The sequence below is a fragment of the Ranitomeya imitator genome, chromosome 7 (assembly GCF_032444005.1).
Source record: "Ranitomeya imitator isolate aRanImi1 chromosome 7, aRanImi1.pri, whole genome shotgun sequence".
Classification (NCBI taxonomy): Eukaryota; Metazoa; Chordata; class Amphibia; order Anura; family Dendrobatidae; genus Ranitomeya; species Ranitomeya imitator.
The window spans coordinates 10,551,652-10,573,810 of record NC_091288.1 but is presented as its reverse complement, the minus strand read 5'-3'; the positions used below and the strand labels follow the sequence as shown (position 1 = coordinate 10,573,810).

Sequence of the window (22,159 nt, the reverse complement as noted above, 5' to 3'; positions counted from 1 at the left end):
CCACCAATCCTGGCAGAGCCGGAGCTTGACGGGGGGGTCGAATAGAGATCTGAGGCCACATCGAATTCCTGATGAGCTGCGACCCCAGAGTCGTACTCCGGTCCCTGACTGGAATAAGGTTTGTGCACCATTTTTCAGATGCCTGATTCATTAATCGGTGCTCTGACTCCAGCGCTTCTCAGAATTGTGAGACAATTATTTCATAGGTGCGAAAATCTGATGTCGCTTTAGGGCAAATTTATGCAGAAAAATAAATAATTCTGGAGAGTTCACAAAATGTTCAAATAGATATAAAACAGACAGACAGTTGTGGGCGACTCTGGCCGATATTGAGGGTCCGCAGACGGCTGGATCCCGGAGATCCGCTCTCATACACTTCTGCCGTTACACCGTCTACACTAGGAGTCAATGGGATCTGTCGGGATCCATCGTGTGAGACCACCATATGGTCAGTATACATATAGTGGGACACAGGGTCTCGGACCCCCACACACAGGGAGATGGCACTTGGGTGCACGTTAACCCTTCCCGGGAATCTTCCCGGTGATTTTGGTTGTTTCTTCTTATAAAAGAAATAATATAAAATGTAACAAATAATAAAAGAATCAGAAAGTCTCCGGGACTCAAGGGGTTAATGCAAGAACTCCGAGTGAGGGAGAAGTGAATGCTGGGGGTCCTGGGCAGGGGGTCCCCGTGATGGGGAAACGTCCATGAAGAAGCCATTGATCGCAGCCCTGTGCCCACCCCTTCCTCTGGGATGGGGGGAGGGAGGCTTTAATAATGGTGTAAGCTGATGCCCGGCCAGTCTGCGGCGGAGCACGGAGCCGAGCGGAGGATGGCGCTGCTGGGGGGGCGGCGGCTGCTGCAGCACACGGAGCTCTGGGGGCTCTGCAGGAGGGGGGTGCACAGGACCCCCGGGGCAGCAGGGCAGGCGGTCAGGCAGGAGGCTGGGGGCGCTGACAGAAGGGGGCTCAGCAGCGGGGAGGCGCTGGGGAGAAGCCTGAAGGAGATGCCGGGACCCCGCACCCTCACCAACCTGCTGGAGCTGTTCTGGAGAGACGGGTTCAGCCGCATCCATGAGATCCAGGTACGGGGGGCTGCGTGTCGTGAGGGGATACTGGGGGCTGTATGTCGTGAGGGGATACCGGGGGGCTGCGTGTTGTGAGGGGATACTGGGGGCTGTATGTCGTGAGGGGATACTGGGGGGCTGCGTGTCGTGAGGGGATACTGGGGGGCTGCGTGTTGTGAGGGGATACTGGGGGCTGTATGTCGTGAGGGGATACCGGGGGGCTGCGTGTTGTGAGGGGATACTGGGGGCTGTATGTCGTGAGGGGATACTGGGGGGCTGCGTGTCGTGAGGGGATACTGGGGGGCTGCGTGTTGTGAGGGGATACTGGGGGCTGTATGTCGTGAGGGGATACTGGGGGCTGTATGTCGTGAGGGGATACTGGGGGCTGTATGTCGTGAGGGGATACCGGGGGGCTGCGTGTTGTGAGGGGATACCGGGGGGCTGCGTGTTGTGAGGGGATACCGGGGGGCTGCGTGTTGTGAGGGGATACCGGGGGGCTGCGTGTTGTGAGGGGATACCGGGGGGCTGCGTGTTGTGAGGGGATACCGGGGGGCTGCGTGTTGTGAGGGGATAATGGGGGGGCTGCGTGTTGTGAGGGGATACCGGGGGGCTGCGTGTTGTGAGGGGATACCGGGGGGGGGCTGCGTGTTGTGAGGGGATACCGGGGGGGCTGCGTGTTGTGAGGGGATACCGGGGGGGCTGCGTGTTGTGAGGGGATACCGGGGGGGCTGCGTGTTGTGAGGGGATACCGGGGGGGCTGCGTGTTGTGAGGGGATACCGGGGGGGGGGGGGGCTGTATATTGTGAGGGGATACCGGGGGGGGGGGCTGCTTGTTGTGAGGGGATACCGGGGGGGGCTGCGTGTTGTGAGGGGATACCGGGGGGGGGGGCTGCGTGTTGTGAGGGGATACCGGGGGGGGGGCTGCGTGTTGTGAGGGGATACCGAGGGGGTACTGGGGGGCTGTGTGATGTGAGGTGGGGCTTTTTGTGGGGGTCCCATGTCCCGTGCAGCTTTATCTGAGGGTCTGCAGTGCTTCTTTCCAGAGGGGGTTCTCCTCCTCAGATGTCAGTGCTGCAGGTAATGTTTGTGTTTTGCCTGCAGGGGGCAGGTGCTTGGACTTTCCGGAGCTGCAGGGGTTAACACTTCTAATGAAGCCCCAGTTAACCCTCTCCTCTCCTGCTCCACGTGCTCTGAACTGCAGTTATACAACTAGGGGCGTGGCCTCTGTGGGTGCTGTCAGCAGGCCCCGCCCACTAATGGGCAGAGTAATGTAAGTGGGCGTGGCCGCTCAGTGTTTATATCCAGAGAGTGACACATTGTAACTGCAGCAACATCTACAGGCTGAGATACCCCGAGACAAAAGAGGGGGGGGGGAGGGGCACGCCTGGGGCTGAGATACCCCGAGACAAAAGAGGGGGGGGGGGGAGGGGCACGCCTGGGGCTGCGATACCCCGAGACAAGAGGGGGGGGGGAGGGGCACGCCTGGGGCTGAGATACCCCGAGACAAGAGGGGGGGGGAGGGGCACGCCTGGGGCTGCGATACCCCGAGACAAGAGGGGGGGGGGGAGGGGCACGCCTGGGGCTGCGATACCCCGAGACAAGAGGGGGGGGGGAGGGGCACGCCTGGGGCTGAGATACCCCGAGACAAAAGGGGGGGGATGCGCCTGGGGCTGAGATACCCCGAGACAAAAGGGGGGGGGCGCGCCTGGGGCTGAGAGACCCCGAGACAAAAGGGGGGGGGCGCGCCTGGGGCTGAGATGCTCAGGGTGGGTTGTTGGTAAATCCTGTGGGCTGAGATGCCCAGGAAAGGAATGGTTGATGCCTGTGGGCTGAGATCCATATGGATTCCGGTAAGTGTGAATACATGTAACAGACATTTAATTGGCTCAGATATGTGACTGACAGGCAGTATCACACATGGGTACGTGGCGGGCTTGGATACGTGGCAGGCTTGGATACGCAGCTCTGCGTGCTCCATCCCTGGCAGGTGACTGCTGCTCTTGTTCTTTGTTCTCGGACAGGTGTTTGGTATTTGGTCCCCGGCGCGCAGTAACCTGATCCGCTGCCTCTGTCTCTACCTGCACATTCATCGCTGACTTGTCTGGAATTATCCTAGATTAGAGCAGGATGATGGGTGTGGTGGTTGCTGGGACAATGTCACCTAATAGTTCTCATATTTGTATCCAGGTTATGTGTAAAATAACCACATAAGCAGCGGAAATCTTGTTCTGTTAGTTTGTTACAATGGTATCAGATACATCCTACCTGTTTGGCGCACAGAGAATTGTCCGACTAGAGACATTTGATGAAAATGGTGAGGAAATGAACACACGGTGTCCGATACATCATTGCATTTTTAAGTCCGTTTTCCTTTTTTATTGTTCATTGTGCCAAGTTCTTCTACGTGCCACATGTTGATTCATTGATTTTGCTTAAAATAAAAAATAAATTGCAAAATTTTGTAATCTAATCTAGATTTTCCCATTACTGAGATAGGAGATGACAGTTGGTGCTCGTACAACTCTATGAAGGTAGAGGAGGGCGGAGATGGAGGCTGCTCAGACCTCCTGCAGCAAGTCCTCCTGACACAAGAGGTAAAGTTTAGATCTATGGTAAAGAAGAAGAAAGTTAATGTAACCGGCATTTCAGGAGAACTTGTCGGCTTCGAGATCTTCCTCGATAGCTTTCTAAAAGCACCAATATCTCAGGAATGGGAAAGTCTGACTTCACTGAACACTGATTTTACCCATGAATTGAGTGAACGATCAGTCCAGGAGGAGGAGACTGAGTTCTGTGATCAGATCAGTTACAAAGTTGTTTATTTTTATTTGTATTATTGATTTATGAAATCTAAATTAAAACAAAGCTTAGTTGTTAACCTTTTTTTTTTACTTTTTAGCACAAAAAGTTGCATATTCCCTTGTACAAAATAGCAAAATTTCCACAAAAATTCCAGGTGTCTATAAATTCACAAAAACAGAAAAAATGTCCGTGCTTCTGGTAAAATTTTCAGAGTAATCTTTAATCCATCAAAAAACAATTAAAAAAAATATGGTGAAAAGGAACCGGAGCAAGATTGATGAAGAACATCCATGTGTGAAATGCGTCGCTTGTTCCTGTTCACTTTTTTTTTTTTTTAATAGTGTTTTGATGGAATAAAGATTACTCTTAAAATGTTACCAGGAACATTTTTTTTTTTTTTGCAGTTGCTACACGAGTGCTCGGCTCGTGGTTCCGTGCACACTGGATTTCTATAAACTTCGGCGGTGAGCTGGCATTATCCTTTTCTGTTTTCTGTCTATAAATTTGCCCCTGGGGGGCTGTGTACAATTGCGCTAATTTTGACAACATTTTAATAAGTCTCAATTGATCAATTGGACGCCAACATCTGGAAAAGAAGAACCCAACGACAAAGCCGAGCATGAAAATAAAAACCAACAAAAATCCTGCATTAAAAATAGTGCAAATAAAAAGAATTGGGAGCAAGTGAAATTAAAAAGGCTAAAAATGCCAAAAACTAGGAAAAAAAGGAGGCGCAAATACAACAATAATAAACAGGTCCCCAAGTACACTAGAAACTTGCTGGACTTTTTTTTTTTTTTTTTTTTTTTTTTTTTTTCAGCTCCCTTTCTTGAAATTTCCTCTTTCTTGGAGCAAGTTGTCAGTGCCCAATTCCGGGTGTCGGATCGCCCTCCATTGCGTCTCGTGCAGTTTTATATTTGATGGTGTTGGTTGGTTTTCCACTGGGATCCAAGGGAAAGGGCTGAAATGTCCAGGAATGACTCGATTTCTGCGCTCTCACATTTAGTGTTCGGCTTCCTGGGCCGGGAGCCAAGCAGCTGCCTCCCTGAAATATCTTCACAATTCCCCTCACAAAATGGACAAATTAAATTCTTCAGTTGCACGGACAAATCCTTCCACCCGAATATGACGTCTGATTGTACCAGGCGCGGTGTGAGAAATTTTGCTATCACTGTGCCCATTGGCGCTACCCCTCCCCCCCCCTCATCTACTTCTCTGCAGTCCTAGTTCTAGTCACTGACAGGTGTGATTTCTAGGTACAATGTAACTTTTCCAAATTCATATTCCACCTCAGTTACATTGTTTTTCCTATTTAGGCATTACTCATTTAAAGTGACGGTACGCTTTTAAAGTTAAATACATTGGCCAGAAAACAATTTTTTTTTTTTTTCTGGAAATTTAATAAGACTTACGAAGTCATATAATTGCAGTTTCTCCATCTGCTGGAGCCCAAGGAGATGGAGTGGTATCTCAAGTTTGGAAAGAATGAGTCCACAAACCAGAGGGCAGCCTTTACTGACACATAAATAACTTTCCTTGTGCACCCCACGTTCCCCTTTGCACCCACCATCATTCTACCCACCCTGACTATTCACACCTGTGGTTCCCTTACAGAGCTGTGGAATGGATCCTATGATGGAGCGAGGGCTCCTCCTGGGGGACAGAGGTGTGAACTGCACCCTGCTGTCAAGATTCATGCAGGGAATTAAGATGCAAGAAATTAGGAAAATACTGAACAGCGACAAATCTGGGAAAGTTTACTATTCACTGCTGGCAATACCCTACACACAAACTTTTTCATTAGACCTCGATTATTTTGAACTTCAAGGTTGAGCATATAGAATTTCTTTTCTCCGTTAAACATCCAGGATAGGAGTCATCTCTGATCTTGGTGGTTTGGGGTGTGGGCACTGGGCACAGACCCTTTGGTTGCACTTTTATGGCAATTTGCAGGAACTGTTGCTCCTGTGATGTGTTGCAGAGCTGGTCTGTCTTCTGCTGATGTCACGATCTCTCCCCGCCGTTGTTTCCTATAGATGACGATTGCCCCCAATCCTATGTACCCCACCCTGCAGGGGTCTGCACGCTGCCTTGTGACCTCATGCAGCTTCTCCCCTGCATCTCCAATCACTTTTTTCCCATTTTGGTGATTTTAGAGTGATCTGTATAAAAATTAGTTTCTGATAACATAACGAGATGGGCCGGGGGAAAGATGATGATTAATATGTGAGTTATGTGAAGGGCGCAAGGGATGACGCTATATCTGCTGGATATGAATGTGGAGAATGGCGGAGACCAAACATTCATATACTCTACTCCCTCTACTTCCAGCAAAAGCACATCCGAGAATACGGCCGAATCTTCAAGTCGCACTTTGGTCCTCAGTTTGTGGTATCGATAGCGGACAGAGACATGGTGGCTCAGGTTCTACGAGCAGAGAGGGACGCGCCCCAGAGGGCGAACATGGAGTCCTGGCAGGAGTACCGGGACCTGAGGGGACGATCGACCGGTCTCATATCTGCGTGAGTAGCAATCCTCTTCTACACGTAGAATTATATACAGGAGATACCCAGGTTATACCAGCAGTACATATATAATTATATACAGGAGATGCCCAGGTTATACCGGCTGTACATATAACCTGGGTATCTCCTGTATATAATTATATATATATATATATATATATATATATACAGCTGGTATAACCTGGGCATCTCCTGTATATAATTATATATATATATATATATATATACAGCTGGTATAACCTGGGCATCTCCTGTATATAATTATATATGTACAGCTGGTATAACCTGGGTATCTCCTGTATATAATTATATATGTACAGCTGGTATAACCTGGGTATCTCCTGTATATAATTATATATGTACAGCTGGTATAACCTGGACATCTCCTGTATATAATTATATATGTACAGCTGGTATAACCTGGGCATCTCCTGTATATAGTTATATACCAGCTGTACATATATAATTATATACAGAATATACACAGGTTATACCAGCTGTACATATGTAATTATATACAGAAGATAATCAGGTTATAGCAGCTGTACATATATAATTATATACAGGATATACCCAGGTTATACCAACTGTACATATGTAATTATATACAGAAGATAATCAGGTTATACCGGCTGTACATATAACCTGGGTATCTCCTGTATATAATTATTTATATATATATATATATATATATATATACATACAGCTGGTATAACCTGGGCATCTCCTGTATATAATTATTTATATATATATATATACATACATACAGCTGGTATAACCTGGGCATCTCCTGTATATAATTATATATGTACAGCTGGTATAACCTGGACATCTCCTGTATATAGTTATATACCAGCTGTACATGTATAATTATATACAGAATATACACAGGTTATACCAGCTGTACATGTATAATTATATACAGGAGATATACATGTACACCCGGTATAACCTGGGCATCTTCTGTATATAATTATACATGTACTGCTGGTATAACCTGGGTAATTATATACAGAAGATGCCCAGGTTATACCGGGTGTACATGTATAATTATATACAGGAGATACCCAGGTTATACCAGCTGTACATATGTAATTATATACAGGATATACCCAGGTTATACCAACTGTACATATGTAATTATATACAGAAGATAATCAGGTTATAGCAGCTGTACATATATAATTATATACAGGATATACCCAGGTTATACCAACTGTACATATGTAATTATATACAGGATATACCCAGGTTATACCAACTGTACATATGTAATTATATACAGGAGATACCCAGGTTATACCGGCTGTACATATATAATTATATACAGGAGATGCCCAGGTTATACCGGCTGTACATATATAATTATATACAGGAGATACCCAGGTTATACCAGCTGTACATATATAATTATATACAGGAGATGCCCAGGTTATACCAGCTGTACATATATAATTATATACAGGAGATACCCAGGTTATACCGGCTGTACATATATAATTATATACAGGAGATACCCAGGTTATACCGGCTGTACATATATAATTATATACAGGAGATGCCCAGGTTATACCAGGTGTGTAGAGAATAGGTGTGTGTATAAAATATATAGATAGCTCTCTATCTCTTCTCTTTATCTTCTGCCTCCGCAGGGAAGGTAAGAAGTGGCTCGCTATGCGCAGTGTTCTGCGTCAGAAAATCCTCCGGCCCAGAGATGTGGCTGCTTATTCCGGGGGAGTAAATGAAGTTGTCGTTGACTTGATCAAGAGGATCCGATTCCTTCGATCTCAGGAAGACGATGGAGAAACTGTGACCAACGTCAATGACCTTTACTTCAAGTATTCCATGGAAGGTAGAGCCTCTGATCGCACGCTTCCTCCTAGAAGTTTAGAAACTTTAGATTAAAAATGAAAAAGTACAAAAGTTTTTTTTAATGCCCTAATTTGCCTGTGCTCTGCTCCCCCAGCCGTGGCCACCATACTGTACGAGTGTCGGCTCGGCTGCCTGGACGAGGACGTTCCGGAGCAGACCCTGCGGTACATCGAAGCCCTGGAGCTGATGTTCAGCATGTTTAAGACCACCATGTACGCCGGAGCCATCCCCAAGTGGCTGCGCCCGCTCATCCCTCGCCCCTGGGAGGAGTTCTGCCGCTCCTGGGACGGACTCTTCAGATTCAGTAAGAACAGAACATCTTCATCAATTATACGTCGGGATTTGTTTTCATGGCTTTTTTTTTTCTTATTTTCATGGGTTTTTTTTTTCTTAATCTCCAGGTCAAATTCATGTGGACAACAAACTGCGGGAGATTGAATCCCAGCTGCAGAAGGGGGAGGAGGTGAAAGGTGGTCTCCTGACGTCACTGCTGGTCAGCAAGGAGCTGTCTCTGGAGGAACTCTACGCCAACATGACCGAGATGCTTCTCGCAGGCGTGGATACGGTAATCGGGCTCCATCACGGTTTGGGGGGGGAAGGGCAGATCATGGAGGGGCAGTTCCTTATCCCCTCTTTGCCCCTCTTTCTTCAGACCTCCTTTACTCTTTCTTGGGCGACCTTCCTACTGGCCAAGAACCCTCAGATCCAGCAATCGGTCTACAATGAGATCGTGAGGAACCTGGGGAAGGACGTGGTGCCGACCGCGGAGGACGTCCCCAGGCTGCCGCTGGTCAGAGCCGTGCTGAAGGAGACGCTCCGGTGAGCGGTAGGGCGCACGGGGGGACACGTTTATATGGCTGATAGAATATCCGAAAATGGATTTGTGGGAAATAACTCAAGTGACCCCCAAGGTTACATTGTTTCCATATGGAACTGAGGACTTGAGATAATAGATCAGAAAGTGAGAATTACAGGCATCTGCTAGAAGGTGGCAATAATATGGAATAGTATATACTACTATCTATATAATAATACATAGATCACTGATGTCGTCGTGTATTAATATCACAACACGTACATCGTATATACAGAGATGAGACTGTATCACCGCAACACCGGAGGGAATGGTAGAGAAGATAAACCACAAATGGATTTCAGACCAGTAAATAGAAAGCCGTGCCACCTAGAGATGTCTGTGGAAATATGCCGGCGAGTATCACTGCTTAACGTGGCTTCATCAGGGGAAAGACCTATCCTCTGCAGTGTAAAGTATGGCGGTTTTTCACACAGGTTGCCATGGCGTCGCCTATTGTGTACACATCTCATGTATTTCTTTGATACTCCGTTTTGTTGGAGCAGATGCTTTATATTACAGTACTCGCCATCATGAAAAAAGTATCTGTACAGAAACCACCATTCTTTACACTGCAGTCTGGATTCAGAGAACTATTGTGATCGGATGACTTAATGACTAGACAAGCCGTGTCCTCCAGAATGTGCATTACCGGTGTACAGTCCCTGCCATTAAGCTGCGGGGCGCCCATGTGTCTGTGACCCTTCCTGGGATCTATAGGGGTCACCTGTTCCATATAGTCTGCGGCCGGCTGACATTGTGATATGTGTAGGGATTGGAGGGTCTCATTGTGTCACATGGTCTGGCAGCCGCTTATCTCCCCCCATATAGACACATGTTCACATTGTAGACACAAAAGACCTTAGTGAGGTCAAAAATACTGTTGCAAAAAAAAAATCACAGTATTAAGCAAGTGCTAGTCAAAAGAAAAAAACAGGGTATTTAGTTGATACTTTTTTTTTTTTTTGCAAAAAAGTTATACTAAGCTGCTCCACCAATCGTCAAGGTATACCCATATAGAGCAGTCCTACCTAATGTATATAATCCCTATCTGATGTATTTAAAAACCTGATCATCTGTATAGTACCTGTATAAGCAGGGTTCAGAGAGAAAATATCCATGTGGACATGCTGGATGGAACAGCTTTAATGCAAATGACCAATAACATGTTCACATTGTGCAGGAGGAGATGTCTAATGTTTTCCGTTTGGTAACTTTTTTTTTTTTCTAGATTATTTCCAGTTTTACCAGGGAACGGCCGGGTGACCCAGGACGACTTGGTTATCGGGGGCTATTTGATCCCTAAAGGAGTGAGTGTCGTGCTGCGCCCTTAAAGGGGTTCTTCCTGTTCAGTGTAAATGAAGCTGAATCCTTTCCACAAGTGACTTTGTTTCACTTTGTGACATTTTTAGTAGTTTTTGTTTGCTGTCAGTGACTAGGATGATCTTGCCTGGCTCTATTCACTTCACAGCTGGAGGCGCCATCTGTCCCAGCACAGAGAAACCTGATCCAGTAATAAAGCGGGTGTGAACGGAACCTTTAATCGGAACCTTTAATGTGATACAATGTATCAGTCAGAGGTTTGTTTGGACCTTGTGCACAGGACTCCTGCACTCTGTAGAAGGGTCTTACAATCCTCTGTGAGCCGAACAGACTGATACATTGTAACAAACCACCGGAGAGGTTTGTGCAGCTGCACTGGATACAATGCCCTTCCGGGCTGTGCATTGGTTGCTGCCTGTGGATATATGCGATTACCTCCATTCACTGACAGCAAGCACAGTCTTGAAAATGTTGATGGAATGAAGCCGGAAGTTTCTTGGCGCTCCTGTGAATATTCTTTTTGCCCGTGCGTTGCTGTAGTCAGACTTGTCCTATGTGCCGCAGACCCAGCTGGCGCTGTGCCATTATTCCACCTCCTATGACGAGGACTACTTCTCGGCGGCAGAAGAGTTTCGGCCCACCCGCTGGTTACGGCACGGACACCTGGACCGAGTGGAGAATTTCGGCTCCATTCCCTTTGGCTACGGGATCCGCAGCTGCATCGGGAAGAGGATCGCGGAGCTGGAGATCCACCTGGCGCTAATACAGGTAGACCCCGCTGATGGCCACTGCTGGAAGTGGGACACAACTGGCGCGTCGGCCCCCCGCACACTAAGCTGATAATGGAGGAGGAAAGGACTGAGCCTGAAATGGTGCCGTGTTCTGAAGGGTTAATGGTGCCCGAGCTTTAAATGTTGCCATGCAGGGAATATGGTGACTTACATCAAGGTTTTCTCTAGAGCAGCCTTCATTTTTTAAGGGGGTGTTCTACCTCCACTCCATTCTTTGTCTGGGACAGGCTGAGTCCTCGCTCCGCTCTTGCCGGCAGCCCCATAGACAATGAATGGAGAGGAGGTCACGCACACTCCCCTCTGCACCATGCAATATGCAGGCGGCCATTCTAGGATTATTGGGGGTCTCAGGAAAGTTTTATTGTATCCCATGGCAGGGGGGATACATTTAGAGTCCGGGAATGCCCTTCTAATGCTATAACTGTGCAGAGGTCTGGGGTTCTGTATCAGGAATATGAAGATCTGACCGATAAATCCTAAAATGATTGTCATAGGGTCTTAGTAAAATAATCTGAAATTCTAATTTCTGCTGCGCTCTGACATTTTCCTACAGCTCCTCCAGAAATTTGAGATCAAGACTTCACCGAAGACACAAAGTGTCGTCCCAAAAACCCACGGACTGCTGTGCCCGGCGGGGGCCATCAATGTGTGTTACGCGGACCGTGAGTAAGGACCCTGGGACCCTGACCGATGTGCTGCTGTCCCTCCAGGGACCACAGCCCCCATCAGGGACCACAGCCCCCATCAGGAGACTTTTTTTATTTTTATTTTTTAATCTGGACTTCTGATATTTTAAGGCTTTTATATGAAGGAGATTGTGACGTTTGTTCTGGTATTCACCAATCTGCCTTGCACTTTCCTTGTACTGTACGAAGGAGGCGATAAATCTGCCCGCGCAGTGGGAATGAAGCGGACACATTCTCCCGTGTCCCGATACTTGGGCCCCAGCGCTTCATCATCTGGACATGAGATTCCTGCACAGAACATTTTGTTTTAAGAGTTCGCTGTGATTCTACACAAAATTAGATTTTATTTTAACAGTTGAATCCAAGTAAAAAGCAAGTTATGCAACTTTCGGATATACAGAAGCTTTAACATCGCCTACATCTTTAGTCCTCCTCGTACAGCTGAGGGTTTGCTACAGTTGTATCTTGTCTTGGGACAGTTTTGTGCCATAAAGGGGTTGTACAACTTTGGGAACCCTTTGTATTTATTTTTCTCAAACTGATGTATTTTGGACCAAAAAAGCCCTTTTTATGCAATTGGTTCTCATAACAAAAATATATATATAGAAAGGAAAGAGTGCAAAAGATTTTAACAAAATCCAATTTCAAAATTATTTTTTAGCCCCGAATATATGCAGTTAACTAAAAAAAAAAAAAAGGCCCCAAAAGAGGAGAGAACCCCCTTTCTGATCATTAGCAGCTGTCATCTTTCTCCTTTACTGATACATTGTAACAAACTATCAGTCTTGTATCCAGTATAGACTTTCCTCTGGACTAGCTGTACAAACCCTCAGCTGTAAGAAGTATCCGCAGCCACGAATCTGTAGATGGCGGAGATCAGCAAATGTTTGTGCCAAAGGCATAAGGGCTCCATGTATCCGATGACGACTGGCGGTGGATTTGCGCCACGTGGCGTTCCGTGTGGGTTTTTTGGACGCTGTGTCCCACTGCTGGGCGAGTCAGTCTGTAATATTGTTTTACTGTTTCATGTGTCAAAAACAAGCTGCAGCCATGAATGGTGAGAAATGGAATCAAAGGCGCCGATTCAGCAACACTTTTATACCAGAAAACTGTCCTAAAAAACTTTGGAAAGTTGCAACTTTTGCAGTTTTTCACACCTGTTTGAAGCAGCACAAATGGGCTTTTCACACCAGCGCCTAGTTCCCCCTCTGTGACAAGAGGTTGCGTGTTTCCGGAGACTTCTTTCTTGAGAAGCTGAGTGGTCTTCACTTGAATGAGGAATTGGGGAAAGCTGTGTCCCCTTAAGTCCCTCACAAGATGTATACCCATCTTCTTTTCTGCTTTTTTTTTTTTTTTTTTTCTAGCCAACGGGGAGAGAAGAGACCTCAGATTTGTATTTTATTTGGGGTCTCTGTATATCCTGCAGTCGAGGTCCATACAAAGCGTAGAAGCCCCAATGCTGGCAGCTGCTCCTGCCCATCTAATGAGACCTGCTGCCTGTCGGTAGGGATGTCGGGGGTAATAATATGGGGGCAGTCTGGGTGGTAGGCAGGGTCTCCCCAGCTGCTCCTGCCCATCATATGAGACCTGCTGCCTGTCGGTAGGGATGTCGGGGGTAATAATATGGGGGCAGTCTGGGTGGTAGGCAGGGTCTCCCCAGCTGCTCCTGCCCATCATATGAGACCTGCTGCCTGTCGGTAGGGATGTCGGGGGTAATATTATGGGGGCAGTCTGGGTGGTAGGCAGGGTCTCCCCAGCTGCTCCTGCCCATCACCATCATATGAGACCTGCTGCCTGTCGGTAGGGATGTCGGGGGTTATATTATGGGGGCAGTCTGGGTGGTAGGCAGGGTCTCCCCAGCTGCTCCTGCCCATCATATGAGACCTGCTGCCTGTCAGTAGGGATGTCGGGGGTAATATTATGGGGGCAGTCTGAGTGGTAGGCAGGGTCTCCCCAGCTGCTCCTGCCCATCATATGAGACCTGCTGCCTGTCAGTAGGGATGTCGGGGGTAATATTAGGGGGGCAGTCTGGGTGGTAGGCAGGGTCTCCCCAGCTGCTCCTGCCCATCACCATCATATGAGACCTGCTGCCTGTCGGTAGGGATGTCAGGGGTTATATTATGGGGGCAGTCTGGGTGGCAGGCAGGGTCTCCCCAGCTGCTCCTGCCCATCATGAGACCTGCTGCCTGTCGGTAGGGATGTCGGGGGTAATAATATGGGGGCAGTCTGGGTGGTAGGCAGGGTCTCCCCAGCTGCTCCTGCCCATCACCATCATATGAGACCTGCTGCCTGTCGGTAGCGATGTCAGGGGTTATATTATGGGGGCAGTCTGGGTGGCAGGCAGGGTCTCCCCAGCTGCTCCTGCCCATCATGAGACCTGCTGCCTGTCGGTAGGGATGTCGGGGGTAATAATATGGGGGCAGTCTGGGTGGTAGGCAAGGTCTCCCCAGCTGCTCCTGCCCATCACCATCATATGGGACCTGCTGCCTGTCGGTAGGGATGTCAGGGGTTATATTATGGGGGCAGTCTGGGTGGCAGGCAGGGTCTCCCCAGCTGCTCCTGCCCATCATGAGACCTGCTGCCTGTCGGTAGGGATGTCGGGGGTAATATTATGGGGGCAGTCTGGGTGGTAGGCGGGGTCTCCTCTTCAGGCAGCACAGCAGCTGCAGCCTTTGTGCCTGTTCATTGCTGCCCAGATATTTGCATTATTATACAGTGCACCAAACCAATGCTGAGAAAAAAGCAGAGGGGGGTGTACAGGAGGCAGAGGGGGTCGCCACTCTATAGTAGGTGCCCAGATCTTCTTCAGAGGGGCCTCTTTATAACTACGGTACATTTTTAGGAGTAAGATTGTTGTGTTGCACCTCGGCCCGACCAGTGCGCTCAGCAGCTAATGGCCAAGGATATGAAGCTGGCACTTATCTATAGGATGAAGGATAACTTCCTGCCTGGGGGTCCGACTGCTCTGAATCATGGACACCGCACTCCATACCTTGTCAATGGGCCGACCGGAGACAGCGAGGGCAGCGATCCGCGGTCTCCGGCAGGGAGGGGCCCCTACAATCTTCTTACCTCCCCCATGTCGGCTCCTGGTGCCTTTTAATATTAAACCTGTTTGTAAATGTTTGCAGTGTCGGGGATTATTCAGACATTATTTACTATGAAATGTGTCAGTGCCGCCACAACGAGACAAATCTGGTCACTTCTATGGGAGACCTGACCCAGGAACCCTGAATTAACACCTGAGCATTGTAGAAGATGTTCTGTAACTTTTGTTGCTGTTTTTTTCCACTATTTACCAGACCTCCGCTTGCTGTCGGTGAATAAGAACATTTATAACACTGTTCTACCTAATACTTCTCACAGCTGAGGGTTTGTTCTCAGATTGGTGCTCGCAGCCTCCACAGTTCAGACTTCAGAGGCTTTTCCACATTGGATATAATTCGGCTGTATTCGATCTGTGCCGATTTTCAGTCTCTGGATGTAAATTGTTTCCATTCACTGACCTAAAACAGAGAAACAGAAACCTAAAGTTTCCCAACGTCTCATTCTACAATTAAGTTTTTTTTTTTTTTTCCATTAACACTGGAAAACCTTTTACTTGTACATAAAATGTAAAATTCCAGAGCAGCGCTCCCAATTCTGCTTGCCTATTTGCTCGCTCGCAGATTAGACCTTGGGTCGGAAGGGAACGTGTCCTACCGTAGTGCATGTAACCGGTGCAGTGCTCACCCCAGACATTGTGCGATAAGACGGGAATAAAAGGCCGCTTTGTGATCGCAGCTCTGGCTGGGACATGAGTATATGAATAATTTTTTCTTAAACTAGTGAGATACAGATGTAGCGCTGCTGATTTTGTGTTTCATGCAGTTTCTGTGCCCTTGGTAATAACTCCTGGGGCATGATCCATTTTTTGCGTTTACACCTATTTTTTGCTCTCTAGTTTTACCTGCTTTATAACAATTGTCCACTACTTGGAAAAACGTCTCAATGTCCATAGTGCTCCGAGAAAAATAAGAAACCCTCATACTCTTGTACCAGCACCGTTCCAGTGATGCCGCCAGTCACGTGACCTAATCGGTGGCTCCTGATTGGCTGCAAGTTTTACTATTTTGCTAGAGGAGAAGTGCGCACCGATGGAATAGTGATGATCGGCAACATAACGTCACGCGGGGAGAGCATATAAGAAGAGGCATACGATGAAGAACAAAATTACAATATTTTATTTAAAAGACAAACAATGTTAAAAAAAGTGCCAATATAGTGCAAGGTGATGAGACAAAGTGTCACCACCAGAGGGCAGGCGAGAGCAAGATGTAAGGCTAATAAACAAGGCAGTCAAAGATTGAAACTACAGAAATAATCACCAACATAAATAAAACTGGCATCTAGAGACTAGAAAAAAATCCTATTATATGGACTATATTCCCATAACTACGACTACGATAATGGCGTTACATCTTGCTCTCGCCTGCCCTCTGCTGGTGACACTTTCTTTGGCTCATCACCTTGCACTATATTGGCACTTTTTTAACATGGTTTGTCTTTTAAATTATAATAAAATATTGTAATTTTATTCCTATTACGATCTTCTTATATGCTCGCTCTGTTGTAGTATTGAACAGTTTTATTACAGTCCTATTTGGATGCTAGAAAACTTTGTCCCACTGGACCGTATAATTATTTGTGATTATTATTAGCATTAGTTGCTAGGGATTCAATCTCTGCTTTTTTTATAATGTTGTGCGGGCGCAGACCTCGCTGAAACTGGCGCGGGGCATAAACTTCTCGGGGGACTATGGCATGTAAGCAGGTGGAGGACTTCTCCCTTTAAGGCCGTTGGGTTTTGTTTCTGGTTTGTGCCAAATTCTTATTTTAAGTTGTGCCTATTTTCTACTTGTTAGTGGGGTTGTTGTCCTCCACTGTGGGGGCGGCTTTGGTAATCCCTGCACTTTGTGGCGGATTCAATATTTGCGGCTTTTTAAAAAGTTGCAAAATGTTTGCGCTTATATACCACCGCCTTCCAGAAATATTTGGGATGTTCTGTGTTTTTTTTTTTTGTTTTTTTTTGTTTGTTTGTTTGTTTTTTTGTAAGTGCAAATCTACAGGTGACATTATAATTGTGGTACCAGATAACTCTGCTGCATCTGTAGGTGCGGTTCTCCCCGGTGCCCGGTCAGCGCCTTGCACGTGTGACCGGATTTCACAGCTTTTCTTCACCCCCTCCCCTAATTTTGCTTAGTTCAAGATTTGTTTTTGTTTTTTTTTGTCCAGGATGTAAATTGTTATATTTCCTTATTGATCATGTCGCAGTGATTCTGTTTTATATATTGAGTACTTTAATTGTATGCCTGGAAATACATGGGGGGGGGGGGGAGGGGGTGATATATTTATACGGACACTGTGCAGAATGACCGGGCAGTGACTATTGTGACCAGATCTAAATCTTCTGCAGATTTCCCACCTCCACCTGTATAAACCTGATGGTGCTCAGTGGTGGTCGGGCTCGGCCTCTTCACCTTGGCCGTGTCTCTGAGCGCTTTGTATGTCAGTGTGTTGCTCAGTGGTGGTCGGGCTCGGCCTCCTCACCTTGGCCGTGTCTCTGAGCGCTTTGTATGTCTGTGTGTTGCTCAGTGGTGGTTGGGCTCGGCCTCCTCACCTCGGCCGTGTCTCTGAGCGCTTTATATGTCTGTGTGTTGCTCAGTGGTGGTCGGGCTCGGCCTCCTCACCTTGGCCGTGTCTCTGAGCACTTTGTATGTCTGTGTGTTGCTCAGTGGTGGTTGGGCTCGGCCTCCTCACCTCGGCCGTGTCTCTGAGCGCTTTATATGTCTGTGTGTTGCTCAGTGGTGGTCGGGCTCGGCCTCCTCACCTTGGCCGTGTCTCTGAGCACTTTGTATGTCTGTGTGTTGCTCAGTGGTGGTCGGCCTCCTCACCTTGGCCGTGTCTCTGAGCACTCTGTATGTCTGTGTTGCTCAGTGGTGGTCGGGCTCGGCCTCCTCACCTCGGCCGTGTCTCTGAGCACCTTGTACTCCTGGCCTCCAGGGAGGCTGCAAGCTCTGGAATATGACGGCCCTGGAGGATAACGGCTGTTGGTGGCTTCATGTCTGATTCTTATTGTATCTTTGGTGTTTTTTCCTCGCTCTGTTTTTGCTCCTGGTGACACTTTGCAATGAACCTTTTTCCTGATCTGTGATCGCCCCAATATCTGGAAACCTCAGGAGCTGCGTCCTCTGTGGACCGGGAACAATCTTTGACGTGTAAGGCCGGTTTCACATTTGCGGTTGTGTCCGCAGCGTTTCTTCCGCAATAATCCGCATGCGTTGTGTATTCCTATATTTAACATTAGGAACGCAAGTGTCTGGGTTTGATTGCGTTTTGACGCATGCGTCGTTTCGTCGTCTGGTTTGGCGTGGTAAACGCTACATGTAGTAATTTTAGAGGCGTCAATTTGCCGACTAGAAACATATGCGGTTGTTAGACAGCAATGCATTTTTTTGGCGCATTTGGCCGCAAGCACATGTGTTTGCTTGCATTCGTGAACGCATGCGTTGCACCAGAGAAAAACATGTCTAGACACTGATTAGCCACCCCCCACATACAAGGTGATAAAGGGAGGGAGTGGACAGTTGCAGGTCACTACTCAGCAGACAGAGAAGCAGAGCAGCCAGACCACAGCACCTTGGAGGAAACAAGACACTGAACAATGTGAGTATATCCAAGCCAATGCCTTTATTTTCTGTCTCTACATGTCCTAATTTCTGCCACTTCTTTTTTTTTTTTTCTGCGTGCATCAGAATGTTGTCTTCTTCTGATGAGGAGCAACGTCCTGGGCCTTCTGAAGCCGAACATGTCAGTGAAGTGAGTACTCACCTCCCCAGATTAAGTATTCACTGTCACATCTACACATGACAATTCTTTTTTCTTCTTTTTTTTTTTTTTTTTTAGAGTTCTTCTTCCACTGCGGCAGAGGCTGGGCAGGAGCAGCGGGGTCACGGTCGGGTGGCAAGGCGGCAGCGTGTACGTATATAAGGCTGACTGTTTACTGTATCCTCACTTTAGTATTCTTGAATCTTCCTTTCTGTCCTTTACTCTTTCTTTACATTTGTCTTTTGCACTCCTTTTGTATCTTGACTTTCCTTATTCATGCCATTTCTCATCCTCTGTTTTCTTTCTTTTCCTTATGTTAATGTATCCAACATTAATGTCTTCTATTTTTTAGGTTCCAGAACGGGATGAGGACCTCATTGACAACGATATCCTCATCTCCCTGGTCCATGAGCGAGTCCCGTTGTGTCCCGCGTTCCACAGCACTCGGACAACGTGACGATCCGGCGGTTATGGAGTGAGGTGGCCATAGCGATGTGGGATGGCTGGGACAACACCCCGAGTCGGGTCCGAAGTGCATTTGGTAAGTATTAGAATGCAGTGTGAAGCAGCAGAGACCTTGGCCGGGATCACACAACTCTGTGTGATGACACAAACTCTCAGGAGTTTTCTCTCATCACACACAGTTGTGTGAGCACGGCCAAAAGTACATTGTCTAACTATTATTTTTTGTTTTTTTTCAACAGTGCAGAAAGTCAAAACACGTTGGCGTTTGAAGGACCGCTTCAACAAGGACCTGCATCAAGAGAGCCGTGTTCCCAGTGGTTCTGGAGCAAGGATCCAAAAGTATAAATACCATCGCATTCTGGCATTTTTAAGACCAGTCGTTGCCCAGAAAACGTAAGTATTTCTCCTGTGCATTAGGTTGAGTTGTATTGCCATAATCTGTATGTTTCTATTCCACAGGAGTTGGTGTTTGGTAAATTTTTGGTATTCATTTTTTTTCCCTTTTATCACCGCACATGGAGCAGCACTGTCGGCCCAGGTTCTGGAGCGGTCCTTTATCCGACAGCCACGGACCCGTCCCAACCATCCAGCAGCGCTGCAGCAAGTGGGCCTGCCACAATAACCGGAGACCAGGGAGCTGGTCCATCAGGTGTTCCCCTCTCCCAGTCCTCTGCCCCTTTTTTTTGGGCTCCTCCTGGCAGCGGCAGAGGGCATCGGACAGGTCCCTCATGCCCGAGTTTTTGCACTTAAGCTCGGTTTTACACAATGGACTCAAGGCTTTGGGTGACCGAATTGATATTGCCATTAGCCACATGAATCCAGGAGGTCACCAAAAGCTTTGACCAAGTAAAAGCCGACCTCCAGAGGCCAGCACATCGGGGTTTTTTTTAATCAAATTGAACTGGGCATGTCGGAACACCTTACTCCTGATCTCCAGCTGAGTGTCATGCAGGCCTGCAATGCTGCTTACGTGCAGGCTATGCAGCAGAGTCAGTATTTTCAGCAGACAGTGGCAGCATATCCATCTGTGCCTTCACTGTCATGATTAACCTCAATGCCAACCTCTGCTGCATACCACTGCACGGCCACCTCCATTCCTAGCACTGCTGGACACCAGTACAGCACCACCACCATGCCGAGTGCTGTTGGACAGCCCACCGCCACCACCATGACAACCGCTGCTTTTGCTTGGACCTCCTCCACTGACACCACGATGCAGCAGCAGGACCCTGGCATGGCCTTCCGTATCGCCACCATGCTGCAGCAGGACCCTGGCATGGCCTTCCGTATCGCCACCATGCTGCAGCAGGACCCTGGCATGGCCTTCCGTACCGCCACCACGATGCAGCAGGACCCTGGCATGGCCTTCCGCTCCACCACCACGATGCAGCAGGACCTTGGCATGGCCTTCCGCTCTACGAGCACTATGGACTCTGGCATGGCTGCACGCTCTACGAGCACTATGGACTCTGGCATGGCTGCACGCTCTACGAGCACTATGGACCCTGTCATGGCTGCACGCTCTACGAGCACTATGGACTCTGGCATGGCTGCACGCTCTACGAGCACTATGGACCCTGTCATGGCTGCACGCTCTACGAGCACTATGGACTCTGGCATGGCTGCACGCTCTACGAGCACTATGGACCCTGTCATGGCATTCCGCTCTACGAGCACTATGGACTCTGGCATGGCTGCACACTCTACGAGCGCTATGGACTCTGGCATGGTTGCACACTCTACGAGCACTGTGGACTCTGGCATGGCCTTCCGCTCTACGAGCACTATGGACTCTGGCATGGCTGCACACTCTACGAGCACTATGGACTCTGGCATGGCTGTGCGCTCTACGAGCACTATGGACTCTGGCATGGCTGTGTGCTCTACGAGCACTATGGACTCTGGCATGGCTGCACGCTCTACGAGCACTATGGACTCTGGCATGGCTGCACGCTCTACGAGCACTATGGACTCTGGCATGGCTGTGCGCTCTACGAGCACTATGGACTCTGGCATGGCTGCACGCTCTACGAGCACTATGGACTCTGGCATGGCTGCGCGCTCTACGAGCACTATGGACTCTGGCATGGCTGTGCGCTCTACGAGCACTATGGACTCTGGCATGGCTGCGCGCTCTACGAGCACTATGGACTCTGGCATGGCTGCACGCTCTACGAGCACTACGGACTCTGGCATGGCTGCGCGCTCTACGAGCACTATGGACTCTGGCATGGCTGTGCGCTCTACGAGCACTATGGACTCTGACATGGCTGCACGCTCTACGAGCACTACGGACTCTGGCATGGCTGCACGCTCTACGAGCACTACGGACTCTGGCATGGCTGCACGCTCTACGAGCACTATGGACTCTGGCATGGCTGCACGCTCTACGAGCACAGTGCAGCTGGACCCTGACAGGTCACCCACCACGACCATGCCACGACATGAGCCCACCGAGGCTTCCCAGAACACGTAGATCCCAGAAAGGGAGAAAAAATAAAAAACGGCGTACAATCAGTATTCCTCCCCCCTCACCTCCCAGTGTGTCTGTAATGTCAGGCTTGTCTCACCCTTCCAGTGCATCTCAGGCCTCTCCTGTGCCAAGCCCCATCCCCAAACTACCAGACCCCACTAGTTTAATTGCCCCTTCTCCTGCCACCCCTGCGTCATCCACACTTAGCCAGGCTTCACAGCTTCACACCCCCCATTTTCATCACTCTACCCCAAGCAGGCGCAGTTAATTAAGAAAGTTTGGTTTATAAGAAAATAAATATTGTTTTTTGCCCCGATTATATGTGGTTTAATTGTCTTTCGCCGCCGGCAACACGCACACTGTTCGTCGCACACCCAATTTTTTGGCCACATCATAGCTCCTGTACTTGGCAAGTAAAAAAACTGCAGCTTTC

At 48.2% G+C, this 22,159-nt stretch overlaps 1 protein-coding gene and 1 long non-coding RNA gene across 3 annotated transcripts; both read left to right on the top strand.

Moving 5' to 3' along the window:
• Positions 1-786: 786 nt before the first annotated feature.
• On the top strand, positions 787-12,306 carry CYP27C1 (cytochrome P450 family 27 subfamily C member 1). The gene is made up of 9 exons (XM_069732676.1): positions 787-1,087; positions 6,203-6,393; positions 8,049-8,248; positions 8,363-8,572; positions 8,670-8,833; positions 8,921-9,087; positions 10,353-10,431; positions 11,009-11,212; positions 11,789-12,306. Exons 1-9 carry the CDS (start codon positions 794-796, stop codon positions 11,903-11,905), a joined length of 1,626 nt encoding a protein of 541 aa, XP_069588777.1. The 5' UTR covers positions 787-793; the 3' UTR covers positions 11,906-12,306.
• A 6,311-nt stretch (positions 12,307-18,617) lies between these two features.
• LOC138645788 (uncharacterized) lies at positions 18,618-20,799 on the top strand. 2 transcript variants are annotated; one of them, XR_011314760.1, is made up of 4 exons: positions 18,618-18,779; positions 18,867-18,938; positions 19,141-19,646; positions 19,778-20,799. It is a non-coding gene; the product is annotated as an uncharacterized lncRNA (long non-coding RNA). The 2 variants fall into 2 exon arrangements; XR_011314759.1 differs by having other exon boundaries at positions 19,141-20,799.
• Positions 20,800-22,159: the final 1,360 nt, after the last annotated feature.